At 41.6% G+C, this 26,386-nt stretch overlaps 1 protein-coding gene across 2 annotated transcripts in view; it reads right to left on the bottom strand.

The window, feature by feature from the left end:
* Positions 1–26,386, bottom strand: part of kiaa0825 (KIAA0825 ortholog) — a 116,573-nt gene that overhangs the window by 72,094 nt on the left and 18,093 nt on the right. Inside the window, exons 7-17 of one of the 2 annotated variants that reach the window (XM_010782912.1) lie at positions 24,146–24,336; positions 22,086–22,292; positions 21,656–21,763; positions 19,789–19,928; positions 9,915–10,094; positions 7,561–7,791; positions 7,169–7,473; positions 6,844–6,950; positions 4,383–4,521; positions 2,139–2,294; positions 598–692 (exon numbers count right to left, since the gene is read on the bottom strand). In XM_010782912.1, the coding sequence (XP_010781214.1) occupies positions 598–692; positions 2,139–2,294; positions 4,383–4,521; positions 6,844–6,950; positions 7,169–7,473; positions 7,561–7,791; positions 9,915–10,094; positions 19,789–19,928; positions 21,656–21,763; positions 22,086–22,292; positions 24,146–24,336 (1,859 nt within the window). The other variant, XM_010782914.1, reaches the window with a different exon arrangement.

Genomic DNA, 26,386 nt, shown 5'->3' with positions numbered 1-26,386 from the left:
ATAAATATGTATGCCCATTGCAAAGCAGAACAGGAGAGTGGGGGGGAGGTGGAGGATGGGAAAGGAGTGGTGGACCTGGGCAAACAAATCCGGAATCAGGTGGTACTAACATCTTCTGAGCTAGCCCCAATGTTTCAATCTTTTACTACCTTCCTGGTTGTTCCAAGGCCTGAAGAAAAGGCATACCTCAATTACCAAAATGTGCACACACTTTGTCCATGCAAACAGTCAGCCACATGTGCATTCAAAAAACAGGATCCCATGATTCAACACACACACAGGGTATTATGGCACTCCAGTACACTTTCCAAAAGCGTTCTTTCTCAAGCTCATCCTCAATGGTAAACAACACATGAGCCCTTGGCCTTTGAACAAAGTGGAAGTTTGTACCTATGATGAGGAGCAGCTAGGCTACGCGATCCCAAATGACTGGTGCTTAAGCTGAAGTTAAATCAAAAGGGAATTCGGAGAGGGAGGGAAATTTGCCTCCGGAGTCCCAAATGAACGCCTCATTGTGTACATGTAAAGACACTTGTGTTTGCAAGCCCTTCCCCCTGTCAGTGGACATGTGTCTATTAAGTGAAATGAGTGTTTTACCTGTTGGCCAGCAGAGTTTTGAAGGTGATCTGACTCATGCCCTGATAGGCTGGCAGCACTTTTGGCCAGTCCCATGCCCAGTCGACCACTGCACTCTGTTGATGTATGAGGATAGGGTATTGTTAGTTATTAATCAGGGTTAATACCATCAGTGCATTACTGCTCCAGCTGGGACCCACTAACAAAGGAGGAGGGGGGTCCTCAGCGCAGGCTACCGACACCAGGCGATCAATCATGTCCGCACAAGAAGGTTTTTATTCCAATAAGACAGCAATTAATTTATAAATCCATTTGGGGGGATGTAGCCATCATTTATAGAAAGATAAATCAATTTTGGGAGGGAGTCGTTACTCTTGTGGCTGCTCTGCTTTATTTTCTTACCATCTTCAATGGCACCCCGCCAACCCCCCCTCTCCCTCCATTTCTTACTCTCTTTTTTGTAAACACACGCATTCGAACAAACCCAAACACACTTGGCACTAGCACCATATTGGGAAAGCAAATAAAAATCTGATTGCTTTGATTGCCAAAATGTCACCTTAACTCCAGGCTTAGTTTTATTGACTAGAGGAGGAGAACTCCACTTGTTCCCTCCACATTCATCCCCCCTCTCAGCTCCTTCCTCGTAGGTGATTGATGGATGTAACTTTTTTCCCCTCCACCCTCCATTTTATTTGACAAACAACACAGGCACCTGAAGCGGAGAAGGCATTTTAATCATTCTCTTAATAGGGTGTTTCTATGCAAAGCTATGCAGCCTCCTGTGATAAGCCGAAAACAGGCCAAGTCTGAGGATTAAAACGTGTCTGTTCTTGAAAAACAATTGCAGCAAACAGAGCTACATTACAAGGGATGTAATGTGTGTATACATCTAATCCTTATATATGTGTTTAAATAAAAATACACACACAAGCCTTTCTTGAGAAAATACAAGCTTTTGTTGATTGTGTCGTATTTCTCTTGAAAGAAGAGGAGCATGGCGGGTGAAAGCTGACAACTCTCACTTTTAGCTAAACTTATCCTCTTTATACTGAAAAGAAAATCTAACAATTAACTGAACATCATGGTGGCACTCCTGGGGAATAGTTTGGGGTAAGAGGGTATACGGTTCAAAGCTCCAAAGAAGTGCACTTTCAGACTGCACTATCCTTTAACATTATACATTCTTTTCACCTTTTCAACGTTCTTTTCTTCCTGCTAGTCTAACTGCTGCTTGGAAAAGGTAGCGACCTATGGAGAATAGGAAAGCCGAGCCCCAGAAAGACCTGACAACTTCAGAGATTGCCACAGTATCCAGTTCACTAGAGACTCTAACAGCTCCTAACCTTCAACATTAAGCTTGTGGCCTTGGGAGGAAGTAAAAACGACACCACCCTGCACATCAAAAGTACATCCACACAGTACAAAGTCGAAAGACACATAGTTGCACCAATGATCACTAGAATATCAAATACATTTCATAGAGGTAGAATAAATGTAAAAAAACAAAAATTGCTACCAAATAAAGACGTGATGACAACTCTTAAAGCTGCTTGACAAACCTGATCCAGCGTCTTCTTGCCAACATGATCAAACTGGTGGAGAGGGTTGAAACAGTCGGGGTCCATGCGACTCTCAGAGCCAAGGTCAAAGTTCACCACGTGAGGAGGATTACTGGGTGAATTTGTGCTTCCACTTAGGTTTGACATCAGTAATTCCTATATCCATGGCGGAAGTGAAGAGAGAGGGGAACACCAAAAGAGACAGAGAAGAGGGAGGTTGAAATAGACATCATGACTGACAGACTGTCAGAAAATATTCTGTGAAGAAAAAGGTTGACAAACCGAGACCAAATGAGGCAAAAAAGTTACTTTAAAAACAAAACTTTCTCAGACTGAAAGATTCATGGAGCACACTGAAGGACATTCAGCATCTAGACATTAGGATTTTTCTTTACTATTGCAATATTCATTATTTAGTTGGACTGCTGACAAAATGAAAGCATAACATAATCCATTTCTCCAAGATCCAAATTGATCAGCCTCACAAAAGTATAAAAAAAATCCAATATCTTCAGGAACATATGTGTACATCTCTTTAAGTGTGTATGTACAGTACATGGGCATCCCGGTGTGAATTCACTATATTCCCATCCGTCAGCTGGACATGGCCTCTGAACCTCCTACCCCCCCGCCTCACCACCAGCCTGGTCTCTCCCTGACCTTCGTGTTCTTGCGTCGACCTTGGCTCGGTGGAGATACTCGAGCTAGCAGGAGGGTAACTCAGAGCCTACCTGGGAATCCTGTTCACATTCTATTCAATTGCTACGCAGAGTTATAGCTGTTCATTGATTCCAACAACAGCAAAATAATGTATATGTGTGTGTTATTCCACACTGTGTCCTAATAGACTAGTCTATAGGAGGACCATGTCTCTAAGAAACACATGAGTATCAGCCCAACTTTTCCCAGCTAAGAAAACTCTATTAGTACTGTATTGATTCTTATAGCATTCTGCAAGAGAAGTTCTAAGCTTCTGGAAGTGTGAATAAAATATATGATATTTAAATATTACGATGCACTGTATTTTTTATTCCCATTTAATTTTAGCTTGATTTCATGTTCTATTCTCTTGGCTCTTAATCTATTCATTTTTTATTTTGCGCTTGCACGAAGCTTTGTTTCCATGCTATAAATGTTTTGTGTAAAGAATTTTGAATTGTTCTGTTATTAATAAGTGCTATCTAAATTAACTTGCCTTGCCTTGAACATTTCTCCAACAGAGACTTACCCGTTAATATTTGCCAATGAATTCCAACCGATGTACAATATGATTAATCGTTTCCTCAAAATGAGAGTACATGCTCATCACCTTTTCCAAAAGGTTTATGTCCTCGGTATGAACCATTGTGCCTGAATGTCAGAGACAGGGTGGGGAAGTTGGAAAGTATTGGGAAATTGGAATAATCCACAATATGGTTTTGATCTTTTATAATGTCATATTTTTACAGAGTATTGCAGGCCTCATCCCATTATTGATAATCTTTCCCTCTTTAAGAGCCATTATGTTAAGACACAAGCCCAAAAGTCATTCAGTGGGTAATGTCTAGATATTATTGCCTTTGTGATATACAGTAGCAGGAGATTGTTTGTGGGATGTAAATGTAGTGTGCTGTAGATAATTGACATTTTTGTTTGATTTTAACTAAAGAAGAAGTGTTACATTGACTTGTTTCTTGACTTGTGAAGCCCTCTGAGACAAATAGGATTTGTGATTTTGGGCTATATATATAAACTTGAATTTAATTGAAATTAAATAGATACCCGAGGAGGTGTTATAGAACCAGTTAACTGCAAGTTTCTGTATGTTACACTTCTTATGTCGTTTTTACTTATTTCCAGGAGTCCTCTTTTTAACCCACTTGTTTTACCAGCCCTCTATGTATATATATATATATGTTTCAATTAACTCGGGCACATTTCGTTCAGTTCAACTTTTTTTTCTCTGAAGAGAGTTTAGCTTAGAAAACTTTTTTTAAGAACTCTTTCTCACTCAGATCTCCTACAAAGAGTGCTATGCTGAATGTGGTAACTCCATGCGGCTCCCTCTATTCTACATGTGGTGAGAGTATAACACAGGAAACCACTGTAGGTTTGCACCCTTGAGGTCACCTGAACAACAGAAGATCAGAACAAGCAGACTGCACACAAGCAGCAGCCCCCTTCCCTCCGTCTCCCCCTCCTGAACAGCCTGCGGCCTCAGGCCAGCAGCCACCTAATTGCTGGGGAGAGGGAGTGCTTCCCTACCTCATTGCCTTGGATGATGTGATAGATCTGCCTCAGGTAGTTGCTGCCACCTGCTTTGTGGCAGACCTCCAGCAGCATCAGGCCTATTTTCTGCTCAGTCAGTTCAGCGACTCCGCTCTCCTTTCCTCGCTCAGAAACACTAGGAGAGAAACAGAGATAGGAAAATCAGGAGATGAGAGAGTAAACACAAAGACAGAAAAATCAGGCATGGAGGAAAGAGAGGAAACAGGAATAGGGGTGTGTCAGCTTGTATCTCTATTACACCTCTGGCTAAGAAAGTCTTTTTTACTTTAGTGAATCATTTTGGGTACAATTTTCACCATTTTGGATTTGCAAAAAACAATTGACTGAAACACGACTCCTGAGATAAGAATTCATTATCTGTTTTTGGTTTTTTGAAATGCAATTCTTGGGAATAAAAAAAAAATGGAATAAACGTTCAGGCCATTCAAGTTAAGGCTTGCACGAAAGTAAAAAAAACAGCCAAATTATTAAAGGGTTAGATAACACAATAACTTTACTGCTTTCATTTCCATTCATGAGATACATACGTAGGGGAATTTTAACCGAAGTATGCTGGGCACTAAAAGTGATTGGTGTGTGTGTTCTTAAGCGTGTGTTACTGTGTGTCAAGGTCCTTATGCATGTACATTCCCCAACCCTGGCAGACGCCTGCATCATTTTCCTGCCCTTCCTGTATGGATGGATATCACCCTACCGTCCATCAAAACTTTCCTTCACATACACTTCCTGTCATTGTTCCTGCTCTCTCTCTCTTCCCCTTTGTAATTATAAGGTGGCAGGAACGGTGTCGCCTGTCAGCCAGCCATTGGCTGCTTGACATTGAGAGTGGCAAAGGAAGAGGAGTCCCCTCTCGTCCATGAACATCCCCTCATTCTTTTGCAGACGGCCCGGCGGTGGTGTTGTCGACGATGGTGGCTGTGCATCCGTGTCAGCACCTGTGCTGTATCCTTTCCTGTCCATCACTGTGCAGGTGAAGCAGATGATTGGATTCAGTCAGCGGGGTGATTAATGAGGGCCCCTCCGGATTTGGGACAGCCTATCAATCATGTCATTAGGGCCAATGTGCCCTGAAAGAGGCAGACCTCCGCCAAGGAATAACTGCATTCATCTTCATCTGTGTATGCATCCCGTCAGCCCAGCCAGGGTCACCATGATGGAGAACAATAATCTTCTCCTCTACAAATTACTTTGCAAAGACAAGGTGGGTGGCGTGGGGAGGGGGGTGCAGTTGGGAAAGGAAGGAGGCAAAGTGGGATGAGGGGACAGAGATGGGAGGGCTCGCAAGGGGCAAATGTTCTTTGTTGAGGGGTGTACTGTGTGTGTGTGTGTGTGTGTGTGTGTGTGTGTGTGTGTGTGTGTGTGTGTGTGTGTGAGCTGCTTTGAGTGGAGTGCCAGTAGTTTTTTGGAGTTATTACACCAGTGTCTCTCTTTCTCTCTCCCCCTCTCTTTCTGACACTGTATTCTGATTGTTTACAAGCCAGGCGTCACTACCCTGTGAAGGTTAGTTTAATGAATAGTAATGATCCCACTGAATGCCTCCGACAGGTGATACATAATCACTCTTCTTTCACTTTTCCACTCAACCCCCTCTGCACCCCTCCATTGCCCATCTCTTCTCTTTTAACCCCCCCCGATCTCGCCCTTCTTCCTGTCACTGGAACATACAGCATTTCCTAGAACTGGCTGTAATCTAATCAGTGTTTTTATCTATTTCATTCTCTTAATTTTTACATGTTGTGGTACGGGACTGAATCACCTTTTTATGAGGATGGATGTATCCAAAGTTTGTTATGATGAAGTGAGCGACCAGAGGCACATTTTCTGGGAACAAGCTACAAAACGGCGAGCCAAAGGTCACAGATCCGCCCAAAGTGAAAGCTATTTTCCCATCACTCCAGCCTGCAGTCCACTCAGTCAGACAACATGTCCATCATTTACCACAACAAACACATCTGAGATTCATTGATCTTACTCATGAAGCTTTAACATGAAAAATGATCTTGATGATACGATACATCAGAATTTAAATGCTCAATTAAAAATAAGCATATCTGAGCTGCATTCTTTTTTCATTGTTGTATTCAGTATCTCTTTTGAATGTCAAGTAGTTTACTACACCATCAGTCAGTTTGATCAGTTTGATCAGTTTGAACCACCTCCTTCATCAGCCTTCAATCTCAATTACTATTGATAAATCACTAAAATTATGTACTGGGAAATTCACTTTATAAAAAGCTGTTTTTACCATCAAGATTATCTGCAAAAAATGATACCTCAATTTTTGTTGAAGCCCTACATGAATAATCAATATCAATTGAGACTAATGATGGATAGCCATAATATAGTGTTTTCCTGAATGCATGAAAATGTTATATAAATGACATCAATACCATTCTGACCTTCACCTCTTGCTAAATCCACGCAGCTGACCTCTCACCTGTCTGAGCAGAGCTTGCGGGCTTTCTGCAGCTGCATGTTGGTCCACTTTGGTCTTTTCTCCTCCAGAGTCTGCAGCACTTTGTGCACTGTTGGTTTGGGAACGCCCTGTCAGACAAACAGCAGACCATTAAGGTTAATAAGTCAGAATTGTTGGCACACATTAAATCAACCATCAATATCCTAAAAGGATAGTAACAGGGTTTTTAATCACACAACAGGTTGGTGTTATGCTCTCAGTTAACCAACTTTGAATAAAAACATCCAGCTAGTTACTATAGATAGTATTGTTATCATTATTACTGTACAAAGACCGGATCATTTACCTTCTGTTGAATGCCCATGGTAGCCTGTAGGCACTCAGCCAGCAGGGACAGGGGTTCCTTTGCCCCACGGGTGAGGGCCAGACCACTGATCTCTTCTAGTGTGTCAGGGTCCTCCAGGCCCTGGATCAGACAGCCTAACAGGGCCCAGAGTAACAGGCCCATTAAGCGCAGCTGCCGAGCATGCTGGGAGAGGTGTTTCTCTGCCACTTGGAAGAGGTAGCGGATGGGGAGAGGTATGGATGCTACGGCCAAGGGCAGGTTGGTGAAAATGAGGGATAAGGCTTGGATAGTTACAGATATGACAGCTGGAAGGAGAAAGAAATGTTAGCTTTTGAAAACAACCACCAGATGTTGTATTGCTCATTTGAAAATGTGACAACCAACATACGTACTCTTAGTGGCAGTCTCCTTTCCGCGTGCTTCCAGTGGTGTGTAGTTCCACTCCTTGGGTATTTTAGCTAGGATGCTCTCTGGTACATTTTGCTTAAACAAGGCCCCACTAGGCTCCTCTGTGGCCTGCCAACCAATCACCATGGAGACCAGGTTTATCAGGATGCTGTGGATAGACTTTGTAACGATCGCTCGGACACAGCTGATCACTACAGGTACAGCCCGGGTCGTGTCTGAGAGAAACCGTAAAAGACATGCAGCGGTTAAATAAGTTAGGCTAAAAGACCTTTCTATCCATCAATGCTTTTTTGTTATGCTGCTGCAATAAAAAAATAAAACATCTCTCCTGTGTGTAAACAAGCATCAGGTTCATGTAAGGCTGTGTCAAGTGTGATGCTGTAGCAAGGTCCAAAGCCAGTGAAAAAGAAGACACAGGTGACTTCACAAAGAAAGATTAACTACTTTGGAATAAAGCACCTCTGCTCAACCAGGTTAACAAACGAAAAATGTTAAGTGCAGTTGACCTACAATGGTACAATGTCCTATTTTTGAGACCACCATCTGAAAAACTCACTAGTCACTTTAGAAGAATGAATAGAAATGAACCTTCCGAATATGATGTCAAGTAGAATTCCATAAGCAAAAATGTTGCCTGCTTTACGGGAAACCCTGTTTTTTTATTATTTTAAAAGACGTGTAATACAAAGAAGTCTCTCAGTGCACAATAAAAAAATCTAATCCTCCAACTGTATGTAGGAACATTTAATACTGTTCTAATAAAATAATTTTTTAATACTATACAAGGTCTTAAATCATAAAACGTTTCGACTTGTAAACTTGTCAGAAACCCACCGACATGCCATAATATTGACATAAAAATGAAGGGTAGATTAAGTTTTATGATTGCTACCAAATTAGAGTGGGTTACATGCAATAGCCCCTAGTCATAGCACGCTGAATAGGTGACTCCCCTCTGCAAACAATTGGAAAATACGGAGACATAAAGAACTTGTCCATCAACAGACTTCTAAGGTATTCTGTTGAAGTATATGCACTAAAAGCGAGTAATGTCAAGTTAAATTCAGATGTTCTCGATTAAACCCAGGTGGCCTGACAGCAGACGTTGTATTAGCTTTTCCAGGTTTTCCAGGCTCTTCTTTTGTCGCTCTGCCCTTTCATATCTCTCTCATATTGAAAGATGAGCAGCTACAGCATGAAGTTGTATGGCACCCATAAACTTCCTACAGTGTAGACTGTAAAACCAAAGGCTACAACAGAGAGATATAGTGCTGTGACGACGCTGGAAGTGCACTGAAATCTCCAGGGAGGCCTAACAAATGTGTGACCTCAGACCCATAGAAAAGAGGTGAGCGGAACAGAAAATGATATAGCTTTCCGAAGGAGAAGCGCTCTGTGGCAGGTGAGACCTAGACCTATTTTTCAAAGTCACTTGGTTCTCAGAGTTTATACCGCCCGCTACAGTATTGACTGGAGTATTGATTCGAAACAACATGCTACCGTGTGATGAAACCTCAGTGTAAGTGGAGAAATAGTCAACTCTCAACATAATCTATGAAAGTTAACTCAAGTTGAACAGTTTAAATAGAAATGGGGGCACCGGGGGTATCCTGTAACCAAAGTTATAATACAAAGATTTGGCACAGTCAAATAATTAAACTAATTACCCTGTGAGGATAAATGATGATTGGATGACTTTTAGAATTTCTCCCTGGCTTACACTATCTCTTTTTGGTTTGTTCCCTCTGTCGACCCCTCCCTTGCTCTTTCTCCATCCAAATACTCTTCTTCAATCACCCTAATTTATGCTACAATAATTACCACTCAACCAGGATATAAAAATCACCACCAAAAGGGGCTCCATACTCCACAGGAGTTCTGATTAAGCTCTGTATCAAAGCATGTACCAGAGAGAGGCGGAGAGAAAGGAAGAGTTTGGGAGTAATTGCAGTCTCTAAAAGCATATTAAGTCGTGATTTAGCTCACGTGCATGCAATGTCAACACTGGCCCTCAGAAAAAAGAAATTGGGTCAGATTTACTTTTGTATTAAACGTATCTATAATAGATTTTCTGAGTATTTAGTGTCTCTCAATCAGTAACCCACATTCATTTGCTGTTATCCAAGCAAGACACAGCTGTGTAACAATCCGAACAAAATAAATATAAAGTACAGTGTCAATAAAATGTATGTGTATATTTTCTATCAACACAAAAACACATTGAGTTTTGAAGCAGACAATGCATAGTAGGGCAGTACTGCAGCTCTTAAGGTTAGGGTAAGTCTGTAGTCAGGACTTCAGTTCTGCAACATTATGCAGCAGTTGGTTGCTACTTTACCTGCCAGCGTGTAGAGATGCTCCCACATGCGTGACCTTTCCAGGTATGGCTGAAGGGACTGAGTCAAGGCGTTTGGAACATTATTCAGGCAACTGAAGAGTTTGAACAATGCAACGATGAAGTCATCTCCGGCCTTGCAGCTGTCTGTAGACATTTCTAAGCTGTTCTCTTGGCAAATATCTGAGAAAAAAAGACTGAGTCAGTTAGACACTTTTGTGCATAATACAAATAAATGTGTGGGAAATCAAAATGCTAATGAAGTTATGAAATCTTTAATATTCATGAATACTTGACACACACAACAGGATACAGAAAGAGATGAAGAGGATTAGTCATATCATATGCACACATACTTTCAGTTAGGGGGTGTGTAGGTGAGTATAAAATGTGACAATTCAAAATGTGTTTTTTGAATTGCGATTCAGAAAATATCAACCTTATGGATGTAGGTAGTGAAAGATATAAAACCATATTCTATGAAACAGCATTGATTTCTTCATACAAAAACACATTGGAAAATGTCAAGGCTAGCCAACCTGACACATGTTAACAGAAAGGGTGAACAAAAGGCATTGTGAAATAGGAGGGGAAGAAAAAAAAACACACACATCTGTGTTAGATGGAGAAGAAAAATAGACCAGGAAAAAAAAAAAAAAAAGGAACAGATTTCAAAGGCCCCACAGCACATGGAGACAGGAAGTGAAAAGGAAGAGGTTTTGACAGGGTGTCCTTGTGGGGGTTGCTGTCTGAGCACAGGGCTGAGGATGGAGGTGTGTGTGCGTGTGTAAACCATATGGATGTCTATATACTGTATGTGTTTTGTGCACTTACAAGTGTGTGTGTGTGTGTGTGTGTGTGTGTGTGTGTGTGTGTGTGTGTGTGTGTGTGTGTGTGTGTGTGTGTGTGTGTGTGTGTGTGTGTGTTAAGTTGACAGGGGTTGCTGAGAAAAGGCCCATTGCTCCAGAGGTGGCAGACATCCAGCGGTCTGTCAGTCTGCTGTGTGGGAGATGACAGCTATTTGAATGGGAGAGTATATGGAATGCAGCAGTCAATGAGGGGGCGCTGTGATGGAGGGCAGCGAGGCTTCGTCTGACTAATGCTGGACTATTTTAAAATGACTAGGCTAAATTAGCTGCTGCATTATCGAGACAGTAATATCAGCCACCTAAATAACAGGCAGCTAAAAAGCACTGCCACCACTCAAGGTCCAGATGAGAACTGATATCCTCTATCTCCCTGTCTCCATCTCTGAGTGTTTACATCTCTCTCCTTTTCTTTCACCATAACATACCCCAACGCGGGGCGGGCAAGCCTTTCCACTTTGCCGTTTTATTTTTTTTTCTATTATAATATTATAAGTGAAAACGTTTCCACTAAAAGTTGTTGGTGTGAAATGAATCAGAAATAAAGAATACAAATAAAAAACAGCCTGAGGTGGGCTCACTGCTGCTCTTTGATTGGTGTGTTGCTTGACCAATGACCCCCAACCTTTGTTTTGTTGTCATTACGTGGCTGTGTGTTTAGATGAAAGCCCAGTGGTGATCTGTTCATCTGTTATACTGATTATACAGTAAAGCCATAGAAAATAATATGATACAGTACTACAACAAGTACTTCTGGGTCTCTGTGTTTCATTCAAGCTCGGCTCTGTGTGTGTTAGGGTAATATGAGTATAAAGTTGTTATTAATAAAAAGTGAGTGATTTGTAAAATATCCATAGAGAAAAAGAAAATCTGTTTACAGTTCTGTTTCATATGGGTGTTGAGAGATGTATCCATAGATCTCTTAATTTTGCTCTCAAAGTGCACCAGATTGATGCTTTTAACTTCAATATTTAAAAAAANTTGAAAGGTATGGGAAGGAGCATTGAAGATTGTTGAGCTGAAGATTTTCTCCCATGACTTTCCTGTTAAATGTAGATGAATTAGGGGATGGGATATCCTCTGGAATCCTGGAAGTTATTGATGAGAAACAGGTATACCACCGATTCCCGGACCGAAGGCCTGAACGTTTTGATGGCTTAACAGGAGTTTCTGCTATGTTCAATGTGGAGAGAGGTGCAAATAAAGGAATTTTGTGCGTAGCCACAAGATGGTCTGGAATGTTGTGTCGGCATCAGCGCATTTCCCACTAAATGTATTACAGCGAAGCCAAACAGCGATAACCCTTTTTAACTATACCTGTGAAAAAAGATGTTAAAATGTGGCATAAAGGATGTGTTTGTGATGTAAAGAAGTCTATATTACATCCCTGGTTTGAGCGCTGAGCAGCAATGTCATTCAGAATTGTTTATTACTTTTCTGGCAATATTATACAAGTCTATTTTTAGTTTTTGTATCCATGATTATATACGAATATACATGATTCTGGTCCATAAACAAATACCTTGACATACATCCTTACGATCACTGGGTCAAAATATTTTCGCTTGTAACCCTTTAAACATAAGCGCATGTTATAATTTTACAAACATGATGTAAGTCTAACACTCACCATTTCCAACCAAAGAGTGATTTTTATTTTTATTTTGCTGATATTTAAGTTCCAAAGAAGTATAAATTATGCGTAATTCACCAGGAAAAACAGCAAAGATTAGTCCCTAAACGTAATTTGTGTGCAAGGTGCTTCCTTTTTTTTAATAATTATCTCACAGCCCTCAACGTCCCATCGTCAACGTTTGCCCCTTGAATGTTCCATATTGTTGTTTCCTTATAAAATGATGAAGTTCTTATATATAGCATTTTCCATGTCATGTAAATCTGAACTATCTGAAGCTTTATTAAAGGTGCGAGGAGTGGGTGTTACAAACCGATTATGCATTCTACATGTTTACCATGACGTTACCTGATGCAAACGTATATTACAAGAGTGTTTTGTAATCAAATGAAATTGTTTGGTGGACTATTATTTATATCAAATTACTATCATCAATATATTTATTTATTTAAGATCAATTCTTCTTCAACTTTTTATTTTATTAAAAATATTTTTTATTTTTTGTTTTATCTTTAACTTTTTTTAAATCTTAAATGGCAACAATTGTCCGTTAACGAATACAACTGGATAAATCTTAAGTTATTTTACAGAGATTTTATTTCAGGGCATTAGTGTTAATGGAAAAATCAGTTTACCAAACATTAAAGGTTATCATCCTATTAAATATGTAAAATAAGTCACACGATTCGATACTCCTTATTATTACATTCAAGTTTTCAACGATAACTATGTTGTAGGGTAATTTCAGCGAGGTTGTGTCAGACAGTGGTTTCCAACTGGTGGTCGCAAACCAAAGTGGGTCGACGGACCGTTTCGAGTGGGTCACAGATGTGTGAAAAAAAAAATCCTTTTTTTTTTGGGGGGGGGGGGAGGGGGGGAGTCAAACTTTTATTTTGAAGGCCACGCGTTGGACTGAAATTACCGGAGACCATAAACAGTTTTGAAAACTTCTGTCACGTAGTGATCATCTTCTCAATAAAACATATTTGCTGATGTTTTTTCGAGTCTTCTGGCCAATCAGAATCAAGATTGTAGCCGGAAATCCCCGAGGAGAATAACTTTGCGGTAGAACTATTCTTTATACATCCATGGGTTCAACTTCAGATAAAAATGAACACATAATGACATGACCCCCAGTTTGATGATTGACAGGTCACAGAACAATGGGGGCGATCTACCCTTACCGACAATTTAAACTATTTCACATAGACTATCTCCTCTTTGCTCTTCTCGCAGCAAGATGTCAGAACAAAGTGAAGAACAAAATGGCATAAAATATTATTAATATGTTGGGTAGTAATAGATTTATTTATTTTCTTCTCAGAGTGTACCAGAATGGGTAGTTTATATGTTAGTATTTTAAAAAATCTCCTTGGGGACAATCCCCCCTGACCCCCCTTCTGGGGTTGGGTTTTCAGCATGTGTGCCTTTTTATGTTATACAGTTCAGCTTTGATTCCATCATCTCATTAAACCTTTTTTAAAAGCATTCTTTTGTTCTGTGAAGGGATATAAGGGATATGCACTGTACTTCACTTTAATTAATATAGTATGCTGCAAAGCGTATAGATTACTGCAGGATTTTTCGTTGAATAGATTTGAGTGGTTAAAAATGTCGGTTCGCGATCTATTGACTAAGGAAAATGTGGGTCTCGAGGCCTGATCAGTTGAGAACCACTGGTCTAAATGTATCAAGATAATGTTAATACTATTCCATCACGGCTATGAAGTTCTGAAGCTGAAGTTTTTTGCATGTTTTTTTGCATGTTTTTTTTGCATATTATTGCAATTATCCAGGTGGCAAGGTATTGTTGTTTTCAGCCAGGACAACAGTAGGGCAAACATCAATGAGGCTCATTTGCATAGAAAGGGGAACCTTTTGCTGCAAATAATATGCTTATTATCTCATTTGAATATGTGCAAATAATACAGGAACAAAGGGGCGCTATTTGCTCGGCAGCGCAGTTAGGGGTGTACTTCACCCTTTGCGGCTTCTTTGAGAATGACACGGTCTCTTTTCGTCTTACTTGTGCAAAAGTAATTCAATCCTTTTGTGATTTTTGCCACAGAGACTCTTACATAGTGCACTTGTGCCTGGCAGTATTGAAGGGTGTGGTGAACTCTGATGTTGTCGACCACACCCCCTTTCTGCACTTGGACTGATTCAGGCGCCTCTGACCTTTTGACCCCTGAAACTAACTTTTATTAGATCTCAACTCAACATCACTCTTGGAAAGCTTTTTTCCCAGACACCATGAGTTGGGTTAAGAGCATCCATGCATTTCTACCCTAATGATAAACAGAATCAGTTTCAACTGAAATTATGGGATGGAAATAGTGTTTTTATTCTTATTTTAAGTCTAGCCTCTTAGCTTTGGGGCGGGAACAAAACATCTGGTCGTATGAGGTGCAGAATTTGTCAAAATCATGTATTGGTATGACTTAATTGTTTTAGGTATTTATTCATGGTCAAATCAATACCAGGGTGTTTTCAATGTATGATGTGGTTTCGAACTTCCGCCATTCCCGTGAAATTATAAAACAACAGTATGTCTTTATCAAATTCACAATAACGACAATGTTTTCCATCTGTGCCTGCACACAGTATTTGTGTATTTTTTAATCACATGGATCACTGAAATCCAGTCACTCAACACATTGCCCTGTTTATGTATTTATTTATAGCACACATCTTACAAACATGCTGCTGTCACACATTTCAAGGACATGGTTTCTGACAAATAAATGACATGCGCACCAACACACAGCGAACAGAGAGCCTCTTTAACAAAACAAACACAAGTGCATGCTTTACAGTCACTGTGGTATTTCGTGTGTGTTGTTTGCGTCCAGTGGTTTCTGTTTCAGTGTGTAGCTCCATACCAGTGGGTTTTCTCTTTTGTTGACACAGATGTGCAGCTCTGAGCCGAGGGACTTGTGTTTTGGGATTCTTCTTAATGCAAACAGAGTCCTTCTGTTTCACTCTGCAATCATAGTTGTGACAGATAAGGCGAGCGCTGATAGAGAGCAGGGGTTCATCTGTGTCAACACATACAGTCAGGGGTTAAATGTGTATTTTTGTGTACATGAACGATACCTGTTTGTGTGTGTGTGTGCTCTCATTTCCGGGCCATGTGTTTTGCTCTTGCGTTAGTCACACATTGTTTATTGATTATTGAATGCAGCAACAGCCACTGAAACTGGGCTTTGAGTTTGCGGCCTTTGATGTCTTTTTTTAAACTCCTCTCTCGAAAATAAGCCACTTTTCATAAGAAGGAATTGCCTGTAGACTCATCCATCAGTGTTTCTCTTTGACTAAATCCGTCTCCTTTTTTGTCACAGGTTGTCCCATGCCCAAAGATCAGCTGTAAAAGTCCTCCGCCGAATGCAGTACTTTGTGGCCCGGACGAGGTTTCAGGTAAGCAAAATGAAATCCAGAGAACGCAAGAGAAATCTTACAAAGTTGAGAAAACAGAAAAGAAGGAGGAGATAAAGAAAGAGAGACAGATTGAGAGTGAGAGAAGTGTGTCTGTGTGTGTAGTGTTTGTGTGGTTATACAGGATAAGCAGGGGGAGCCCCAAGGGCATATATCAGCTGCAGCGCTGATGTGCATGTGTAAGTGTGTGTACGTGTGTGTATGTGTGTGTAGTGTACGTGTGTAAATGCCTGAAACTTGCACCTGCATGTCTTTGTGCTCACTTCAGTTCAGGCGTAGTACCAAGGGAAGTCTGCTAACCTGTCTCTGGGGCTACAGAATTGTCTTACTGTTCATAAACACACACACACACACACACACACACACACACACACACACACACACACACACACACACACACACACACACACACACACACCAGGCCATTGTCTCCCGCAGTACTAAAAGGCATCAGAATCAAAAATGTTGGGCAGTACATTTTTCAGTAAAACAAAACAATAATTTTTGCGATACTTTACGANTCGTACGTTAGACCACCGCTACAGAACTCTCGTTTTTAATTCTCCTCCCCAGCGAGACGGGCTGGGGTATTTCATATGTAGACAAGGGTGGGTGAACTTGGATACATTATGACTTCTTTCGTTTCACCTATCACATCTTATTGGTACTAAAAGATATGTAAACATGTGAAGAACGAATAATACATAAACTGTATTAGTGAAGGTAGATTACCAAAACAAGCAAAACTACTTTACTTACAGGATGGTGTATGGACGTACATAACCGTATTGAGGTATTAGAGACGATTGATAACACACGACTATTTTGTATCGGTGAGGTGTATTGCGTGGGTGGACTGTTGATAACATTTTGTGCTACTCTGCGAAATGTACAGTATTAAATAACCTTACTTGTGTCTCACACCAATCCGGTCTTCATGAAAAAACACACAACAAAATGTCACTGTAACACACGAGCGAGGGGGACATCAGATACCATTTATAATAAAGGAAGGAGAGGGATATAGACCTGACATCACAGAATATCGGCTCGGGACGGGCACGTGGCAGCCACACGAAAAAGCCGTACTTCACTTCAATATTTAAAAAAAAATCTTGCCGGGGGAGCCCCCGGACCCGCATAGAGGAGGTGAGGTCCACCCCCCACTTAAATGATGTTCAAGTGGATAGAATACTAAATACATTTGCACACTTTTTATATGGTGGCCTATGTCCATATGTTTCTGTTTTGGGTGGTCGTGCCACAACCGTGCATGTATGCACAAGTCATAGGTGTGCTATAAAATAGCACTACACCCCTGCAATGTGTGTGAAAGACGATAGACTTTACAACATGTTTTGAAATTGAAGTTGCGTTGGTGTTTGTGTGTTGGTTGTTGACGGCAGTGTATGCCCCCTCGTGGTAAATGATTTCCCCCCCATTCGATTCGTTCTAGAGCCGACCCTGCCCGCACCGTCGTGTCTTTTCGGCCGTGCCGACACCTTTTTGGCCAAAAACCTACCGATTCGACATGTCGAAAAGACTTCAGCTGATTCGACTTGCCGACTCAACAAGTCGAATCGGCGGCGAAAGGTGTCGGCACGGCCGAAAAGACACGACGGTGTGGGCAGGGTCGGCTCTAGAACAAATCGAATGGGGGGGAAATCTTTTACCACGAGGGGGTAGTGTGTATTCGTCATTCAAAAGAGGCAACAACCGGAAGACAGACGTGATAACCAAGAGAAGAAGAACAGACTGCGTGATATAAACAAACAACAAATAGCGTGTGCGTTCCATTTTCACTCTACAACGAGAAGCTCATGGGGCTTTCCCCAACCTGTGTCGAGAGCTCGAGTTAAAAGAAATCTCAGATTTGCCTTCTTAATAGTTTGTTTGGGTCCCTCACTTCCGTTTTGCTTCTGATGCACTGATTCGCTAGCTGAACAGCCAATCAGAGTGATTTATTTTGTCGACAGCCTTTGGCCGACTGCCCACCGATTCGACATGTTGAATCAGTGGGTTTTCGGCCGAAAAGGTGTCGGCGCGGCTGAACAGACACGACGGTGCGGGACACACCAATCTGAGTAGGGCGTGTCGACGCTCAATGTCGGCCTGATGCCCATCGACGGCCAAAATCGGCTTAGTGTGTCCGGGCCTTAATAACACTCAAAAGTGCTCAACCAACCAGACCTTCAATCAGACTATTAGGCCGCATAATATGGGTTATGCTTGCATCTTATTCATTCTACTGTGTTTTTATTTTGTTCCATGCTAAATGCTTGTAGCACTTCGGGATCTGAACTCAGATATGAAGCGCGTTATAAATTAAACCCATTATTATTATTATCTCATCCTCTCCCTCTCCGGTAATTGGTCCTCAAGGAAAAAAGTGTTCATGATGTCACTGGTGCGGCTACAATGCTCCAAGGAAACAGGGGTGACTAACATAAATGTACACTTGGGGTGAGAGCATGGCATGTTAACTCGGGGCATTTCAGTAATGATCCTATTATGGAGCAGAAGATGGCTTAAAGAACTGATGACAGTGCGCTGGCACATCTCGGAGTATACACCATGTATGCAGCACACACTAACTCTGCTTTTTGTTGGTGTTTCTGTGTCGATTTCTCGGTTCCTTTTTTTTATTTTTCCTGGCTCTCTTTCCCTCCCTCTCTGTCTCAAAGCTTATCCAACCTTGATACATAGCCAAGACATACACCTGTTTATCTTCCGGACAACCAGTCAACCAGCCACAAGGGCCCTCTCTGCAAACCTCTGTAATTGGAAGCAGACATGCTGATGATTATAAAAAGGCGATGTGTGTGTGTGATAGTGTGTCTCTGTGCACCCTGTTGTATCATCTGATTTAGCAAAATACTTGTTGTGTACTTGATGAGGAGTAATTATCCTTTTGCAAATACTTACAATTTCATTATGAGACAGAGGGGGGTCACTTAGCCAGCTTGTTAGCTCTCTAGCAAGTAAGTATGCTTTGATAAGGCAGATTTTTGTATTAAAAAATGTATCACAGAGCAACCACACTGTTGAAAAAGTGCTGTCAACTAAACAAAGTGTCAATAATACTGTCCTGTTCAATCTGCGGCTGACCTTAACAAGTTCTGTAACGCACTAAATAAACTGGAAGTAGTAGAGTCCAATTAAGGTAATTTGTGACTCACTGAATTATCCTCTATTAGTGAGTTACACATATTCATATCAATAGAGCACCAAGAAAGAACCCATTATATACATGTACAGTATGGGGAAGTGGCTTATTGGAGTGTAGGCGTTCAGTCAAGCTGTTTCTTCTGTCTGTCTGCTTCCTGGTTAATTAGCCCGTCACCGTGATAACACGCGAGAGTCAGCGCTTCCAGCGTTGATTTACGGCAGCGTGCGGGGAGAAGCATTGCAGAGACTCTGAGCCAGACTCAGACCGAGCAAGAGAACAAGACAGTGAGAGTTGTTATTAATGAGGTCGCTATAATGTGAATTAATGTGCGAGTGCACAACAGTCTTTAAAGGTTAGACTGTTGCCAGTGCGGAGGGGAGAAGAAGGAAGGGAAAATCTTTAAAGGTCAGCGTGTGTGCTCCGCCTGGGCCTGTTGAGTGTTTATTACTACTCTCTATTGATTTAGTGATGATGGTGACCAAGGTGAAAATGATGATGATGACAAAGATGCTGATGATAACTTCATAAAATGGATAGAGCTCATCTAAGGTCTGTAAAACTCGTTTAGGCTCTTAGAGCACCATAATTAAGACACCGGTAAACACCATCCCACTCATGGCCGCTGGGGGATTGACTCTGTGGTCCAGTGTTATAAAAATGGAAATATCTAATAATTAACTAAAGTGCCTGAAAGCTAAGCATGTACTGCACACACACGTTGCACTTTACCCACTTATGCAGACACATTCCTATATAATACAAAAACAGACTTACAAGAGTTCTCCAGGAGTATTGTGGGCAGGTGACAGTCTCTGTACAGCAGCATTCGCAGAAGCAACCTGGGATTGTGTCCTGGGTCAGAGGTCAGCAGCCTCAGCTGACACAGAGAGGCCGCCTGGCCCACGAGGCCATCTCTGAGAGTGGGAAAAAGGAAAACAAAGTTGACAGTTCTGCAGTGTCAGGTGAGTGTTCAGAAAGCAGTACATTTCGCAAGAGACAACAAAGGAGGGAAAAAGCTTCACAAGTGAAAGACAGAGACTGAAATCACAGTTGCCTTTGATGACAATCTGGGTAGAAATTATGTTTATGCTACAATGGTAACTTCCTTTAGTGTCACTCACTCCTGATATAAGTCTGCAAATGCCTTTACTCTCGTTTACTTATAGCGTGCACCGGGAAGGAATTAGCTCTAATCTTGGCCAGCTAAAACCAAATTAACATTTGGGAGACAGCCAAATACATGAATATACAGCATTACCCCCCTCCTACATCTTTTGTATAACCAAGAGGCTGCAGCCAGCTGTGGGTAATGAGCCGTATCCTTGGTGAGTGTGTGTGCAAGTGTGTGTGTGTGTGTGTGTGTGTGTGTGTGTGTGTGTGTGTGTGTGTGTGTGTGTGTGTGTGTGTGTGTGTGTGTGCCCTTCAGAGCCTGTGCTTGTGGTTGTGTATGTGTGCAAGTGTGAAGGCATGCTGACATGTGTGTGCCTCCATATTACTTTATACATCTCAATAAAATCTAATGGTAGGAATGGACAGAGTTTGTCGGAAGAGCGAGGAGGTGGGAGGTGGTTCAGGGGGAGTCAGCCCAGAATTAACCATTCCATTTGAGCCAGAAAGCTAGAGCAGGGTGCACCCTGCTGCTTGACTGAGGAAAACTATGCCTAAATCTGACAGTGCAATTTATGATGTCACTAGGACCGCAAATCCAGAAGAAATCCTCTTTTAACTGCTCTGATAAATCTAGCCAGCTACAGCGCAGGGTCAGCTTACAAAACACACACGGGAAAAAAATGCAAAGCCTAAATGTGTGTAACAAATGATAAGGCCAGAATACATGACTTCAGAAGATTGTATTTCGCTTGTAATGCTGGATGATTTATTTACGTGCTTTGAGATTGTATTATTGTTTTATTTAATAACCATAACAATGTGTTTTATTCTAATAGGCTGGAGAGAGATCTGGCCGCAAAGGCAGAGTCCTGGATGAGGACCTGTGGATTTGGCCCCAAGCCACAGGCAGGCCCCCTGGCGCCTTCGCATGCAGGCAGGAGGTTGGAGCAAAGAAATAAGAGGTCATAAAAATAAACTAATTTCAGCTCTCTAATACTTAGGAGCAGGAGAACTGAGGTTAGTTTGATTTGTACTCCATCAGTACGCAATGACATCACCTCTGGCATTGGGGAGATGAGAGGGGAGGAGGTGGAGTTAGGGGTGAGGGGGGAGAGTGATTGACTGCACCTTGGAGGTCATAACAGTAACTGGACACACATGTATGCATGCATGTACACATTCATGCACACATCACACTGTGCTCTGTTGACGCCTCATGTGTAAAGCCCTCAGCAACCATCAACATAAACAAAATCAGTGTCAACGACTACGGTAGTTTATTTATTATTTTGTTCTTTCCCAGCTTGCATCTGTGTTACATTACCACAGCAACTCTTGCTTGAAGGCCTGGGCCACGGGTAAGTCTGGTTATATATCCACAGATATAGTATGCGGCTATAACTCTCACACACACATATGGTTCTCAATACAGTGGGTGGAGGTGTGTGTGATGGCTAAGAAATACCAGAGCATGCAAGTGAGTTTGTGTGTGAACATGCTAATGTGAACCTACTGTATGTATTTTACATACCGTATGGCCTCCTCTGTGAAGAGGTCAGGGTTGATAGCGTTTAGCCAAAGGACAACAGGGCTGTCATGCTGAGGCTTGGACTCTTTCCCAGGATTATTCATCAACATCCTAGAAGAAATTGAGATCACAAAAGGCAATTTGACATCTTCAATTTTATGTTGGTGGTCATACTTCTTCAGGGAATGATTTCATTAAAACATATCGTTGAAGCATAGTATTTTTGTATTTTACATATGTAATACATTTGGTTGCCCACTTATGTTAAGGCAAATGTAGGGCTAAATGTAAGTTCCATTAGGACATAAGATTCAAAAGGCAACTACTGTACCTCTATTCAATAGATTAATATTAAATAATAATTGACATTAGATAATAATTATGCGCGTCGTTTTCAAGGCTGAATTACCCAAATATAACAATGTATGCCCACCTATACAGCAAAGAAAGCGGTGCAGTCACAATGACAAGGACTGTCAGGAGTTGCTCACACAGGCTGTGGATTTGGTATGGCCAGTCTGATCCGCCCGCTATTATGGCAATTGCTGAAGAAGGATTGGAGCGCCACAAGGCCTCGGGACTCTTACACACACTCCACATAAGCTGCTCCACATACAGCAACACTGCTGTAATGTCACATCTTAGACACCGAGGAGGGAAACAGAAAAGGGAAATGTATAGATGAAAAAGAATAAGATGAGAGGGAATATGTGAACACATGAAGAGAGAGAAATAGAACTGAATGCAAACATTTCTGTCTTCAAAGGCTGAATCCACCATTTATCATGACATATTAGCCTCATAGTACAGCCCGTCAGATAACAGAACCCCATTGGGATTGAACTGTTATTTATAGTCAGTGTACTAAGGGATTTGGATTTCACAATAAAAGTCATGGCTTTTACATTTATATATCCCTAAATCCGTTTCCTAAATTGGGGAAAGCTGCTCATCATCTCTCATCTCTTCATTCATGCTCCTCCTATGGCCTGAATCGTAAGACACACACACACAGATGGACTGATACAAGAGGAATGAGGTAGCATAAGAGTACCCATGTGAGTGTTATATACATAGATAACTTGTAAAAGCTTTGAAAAACCATCTGTTTAGGCTAGCCTTACACTTTACAACTGTCCCTCCAGAAACACATGCATCCCCAAGCAACATAAACCAGCCTTTTTGTTGACATCCTGTGGTGCTACACATGTAAAATGCACTTCATTCTGTCATTCTCTCATCCTCTTGCTGTGTGTCATATATTAGCCTGTTCATTGTCATCTTTCAGCTACTAAGAGTAGAAAGAGGATGGAGAAGATGACCCCTGAGCCTGTACAGAGAGTGTGTCTATGACAAGCTAACACAACGTCAGACCACCTCCGCCACAAGACCCACAGGAGTTGAGGGGCCAACAGTGAGAGAGAAATGTAGGGCTTTGTCTAAAGGTTCTGGTGAAGTTTAGGATAGCATAATTCATAGCCATTTCTATATATTGTGCAGTATATGTTGGATATACAAATACATATGTAAGACAGGTAGTTAAAGAAGATGTCGCACATACAATCAAAATTCATTTATAATTATCAGCAAAACAACAAATAATTGATGATAGAAATAGAATATAATTCCTGGGGTTAGAAATTCAATCTTGACCTTGCAATCAGTTGTTGAGATACAAGCACCTCTGGTCCAGGTTTGTTGAAAGCTGAGATTAAAAATACTTTCTCAACTTCTGTTTGCAAGGTCAGAAATAAACTACGAACCTCAGTGGTTAAGCCATCATGAACAAGAAGTCCATGAAGCTAACGCTAACATAACTTGTGGTGAGGTTTTTTCCTTCATTATCGTAGGAGTCGTGTGGCGCAGTGGAATAGTGCGCTGGTGTTCAGATCAGAGCGTCACAGGCTCAAACCCCACTGCAGTCAGCAGTGTCCCTGAGCAAGACACTTCACCCCAAATTGCTCCTGTGGGGATTGTCCACAGTATCGAGTATGTAAGTTGCTTTGGATAAAAGCGTCTAACAAGTGACATGTAATGTAATGTAATCATCCCATTATGTGTGGGCTCTCCAGAGGGTAATTCTTCCATATTGTGAAAATGAAACTTGTACATACATCTTTCAGAAATTAAATCAAGAAACAGTTTTCTAAAGAATATAAAGTATATTACTTTTTATGTATATTATTATAGTGACCTTAAAGGTCACCTATTATGCAAAATCCACTTGTTCATGTATTTTATAAATAAACGTGTCCCCTCTGTGTAAAGATATTCTGAAAGTTTCAGGAAAAAAGATTTGCTCACTTTTTGTCCTGATCCATTTATATAAAAACCTGTCTGACAATGAGCTGATCAGATTTTGGCCACTTTATGATGTCATAACTATTTTTCGCCTTTAAAAAATAGGTAACCCCCCCCCCCTTTTATATTACAAAAGGTGACAAGAAATCTCACTTGAAAATAACCTTGGGCAGTATGGCACGTGATGAGTACCTGATTTGCAGGTGTCTCTTGTACGACGGACGGGCCCTGGCATATCTTTGCACCAGCAGCTGTAAAGTCTCAGACAGCACCTGTCCCAGCACCTCCTTGGCCATCTCTGCCGGGAGAATCGCCCACAAGTCGCTACGGAGCCCACACAGGAAGTAGAACCACATCTGCACCGAGAAGGAACAGCGCTCACCCTGTGGAAGAAAGAGGTGGATGGCAAGGAGGGGATGGTGGGGGGTTACACATGATGAAGATATATTGTGATATGGATATTGACAGTGAAGAAAAACAGAGAAAACCAAGAGGCGAAAGGAGATATAAGAAAGAAAGAGAGTAAGAGAGAAAACATGAAGGGGAAGAAAGAGAGAGGGAGAGACAGAGGCAGGTCTGTCAACACCAGGATGTCTCTGTGGTCACGCCACCTGCACTCTGCACCTGGGTTTCTTCCCCCACTGGGATTTTAGACTACTTTAAAGTCCTGAACTGGAGAACACATCACTACAGGCACACACTTGCACGCACATGCACGCTCAAATGTACAGCGAGAGAAAGAGTGAAGGGGAGAAATCGAGAACTTCTCTGCAAACTGAGATTGAGACTAAAGAAAGACAGACAGGGAGGGGGAGGACAGATGGAGGAAAATAGATTCTTATCCTGCTATCCTGCAGCTCTTTGCAAAAATATATAGAATAATTCATTCATTAAACCGCCTACTTTTACTTTTACTGTTTAACCTTCAAAAAAGAACTTTTCCAGAGGAAGGCGCGTGTGTGGCGGAGATATTTACACATCCAAAACTTCCTCACGTCTTCAAGCTCATCATTCCCCACAGTCAGTTCTCATTTTCCTGCCACTTCACCTCATCTATCTTGTATTTTCCTTCTCTCATTTATTTCCCTTCCTCTCTTCCCCGGAGCCAGTCATTTAGGGATTGGTGGTTGATGGGGAGCGTGACCAAGCGCTATGTCCGGGATTAGGCCGCCATCCTACGCCTGTGGACTCAGCAGAGCAAACGCAGGCACAGACGTTGGATCCCAACCAAGAGCAGCCACAACTACACGTGGGTTTTGACTGTTTAATCCCTTCACTCAAGTCAAACCTTATTTAACCAGCCAGGTCAACTATGGACAAATTCCTGTTAAAGATGATGGCCTGGCAGCAGTGATGACTGTATCTGGGACAGAAAACTGAGGATGGAGTAAAATTGGAAACTCATAGCAGCTTTTTGTGTTCTCTCAATTGGCTCGGTATGCTCTGAAGGAAAATCCCGGAAAATCCTGCAAAGGAAGGAAGCAAAAATAATGTTCTGAACTTCCTTTGATCACCTTAACTGACCTTGTTGCTGTTATTATACCATAGTAAATATCCAACCACAATGTGTCCATTACATGTAAAATAACAAAACAAAGTACAAGAAGGGTCTCCGGAGCTGCACTGAGCTCTACGAGAGATGAGAACATGGCCAGGAATCCAGAAGATTGAATCCTGGTGCATAGAACAACATATATATACCACACACACACACACACACACACACACACACACACACACACACACACACACACACACACACACCAAATGAAACGTAAATTCTTAGATGCTGCTGCACACTCACGCATGCATTCATCTGTACAGATGCACATGGGCATGCTTGAAGAGAAGCACACACCTGCGCACAGCAGGTCTGTCTGACACCAGTGACCCAGGGAAGGAAGGAGGAACAAAGGGGGGAAAAGGCAAAAGCAGGGTAAAGTATGAAAGAGAGAGGAGGTTTAGATTGGTTTAAGGGCATAAAGGTAGGGGAGTTTCAGAGGCCCTATGCTGTTTCCAGACAGTCCCAGTGTAGACTGCAGACTTCAGACAGTCGAATCCCAGGAGCCCCCGGGGCAGCATGGAAGCCACAGATGTTCTCAGGGAGCTCAGAGTAGAAGGCTTGGTTAGAAGAGGGAGAGTGGGAGGTAAAGGTCTATTGTGGGAATGAAAAGCATAAGAGAGAAATCTCCAGAGTATAATTCCTAGAGTTCCTCAAACTCTACAGAACAAGCCTACCAAGACAAGTGGCACTGGAATTTCCACTTTTTACAATTAAGGGAATGGCAATACTGCACATCATATGTGTCACATATGTCTTTTTTTATTTCGAGATAAATATTTAACTCTCAAATAGGGAGAACATTTAAAATACCAGAAAACTTAAGTTTAGGAAGACAGCTAAATCGTTTTAAAATCTTTATCATGTAAGAG

The sequence above is a fragment of the Notothenia coriiceps genome, unplaced genomic scaffold, assembly GCF_000735185.1.
Source record: "Notothenia coriiceps isolate Sejong01 unplaced genomic scaffold, NC01 NC01_scaffold00024668, whole genome shotgun sequence".
Classification (NCBI taxonomy): domain Eukaryota; kingdom Metazoa; phylum Chordata; class Actinopteri; order Perciformes; family Nototheniidae; genus Notothenia; species Notothenia coriiceps.
Note: the sequence above shows the minus strand (reverse complement) of the source record. Positions and strands in the feature narration are given on the sequence as shown.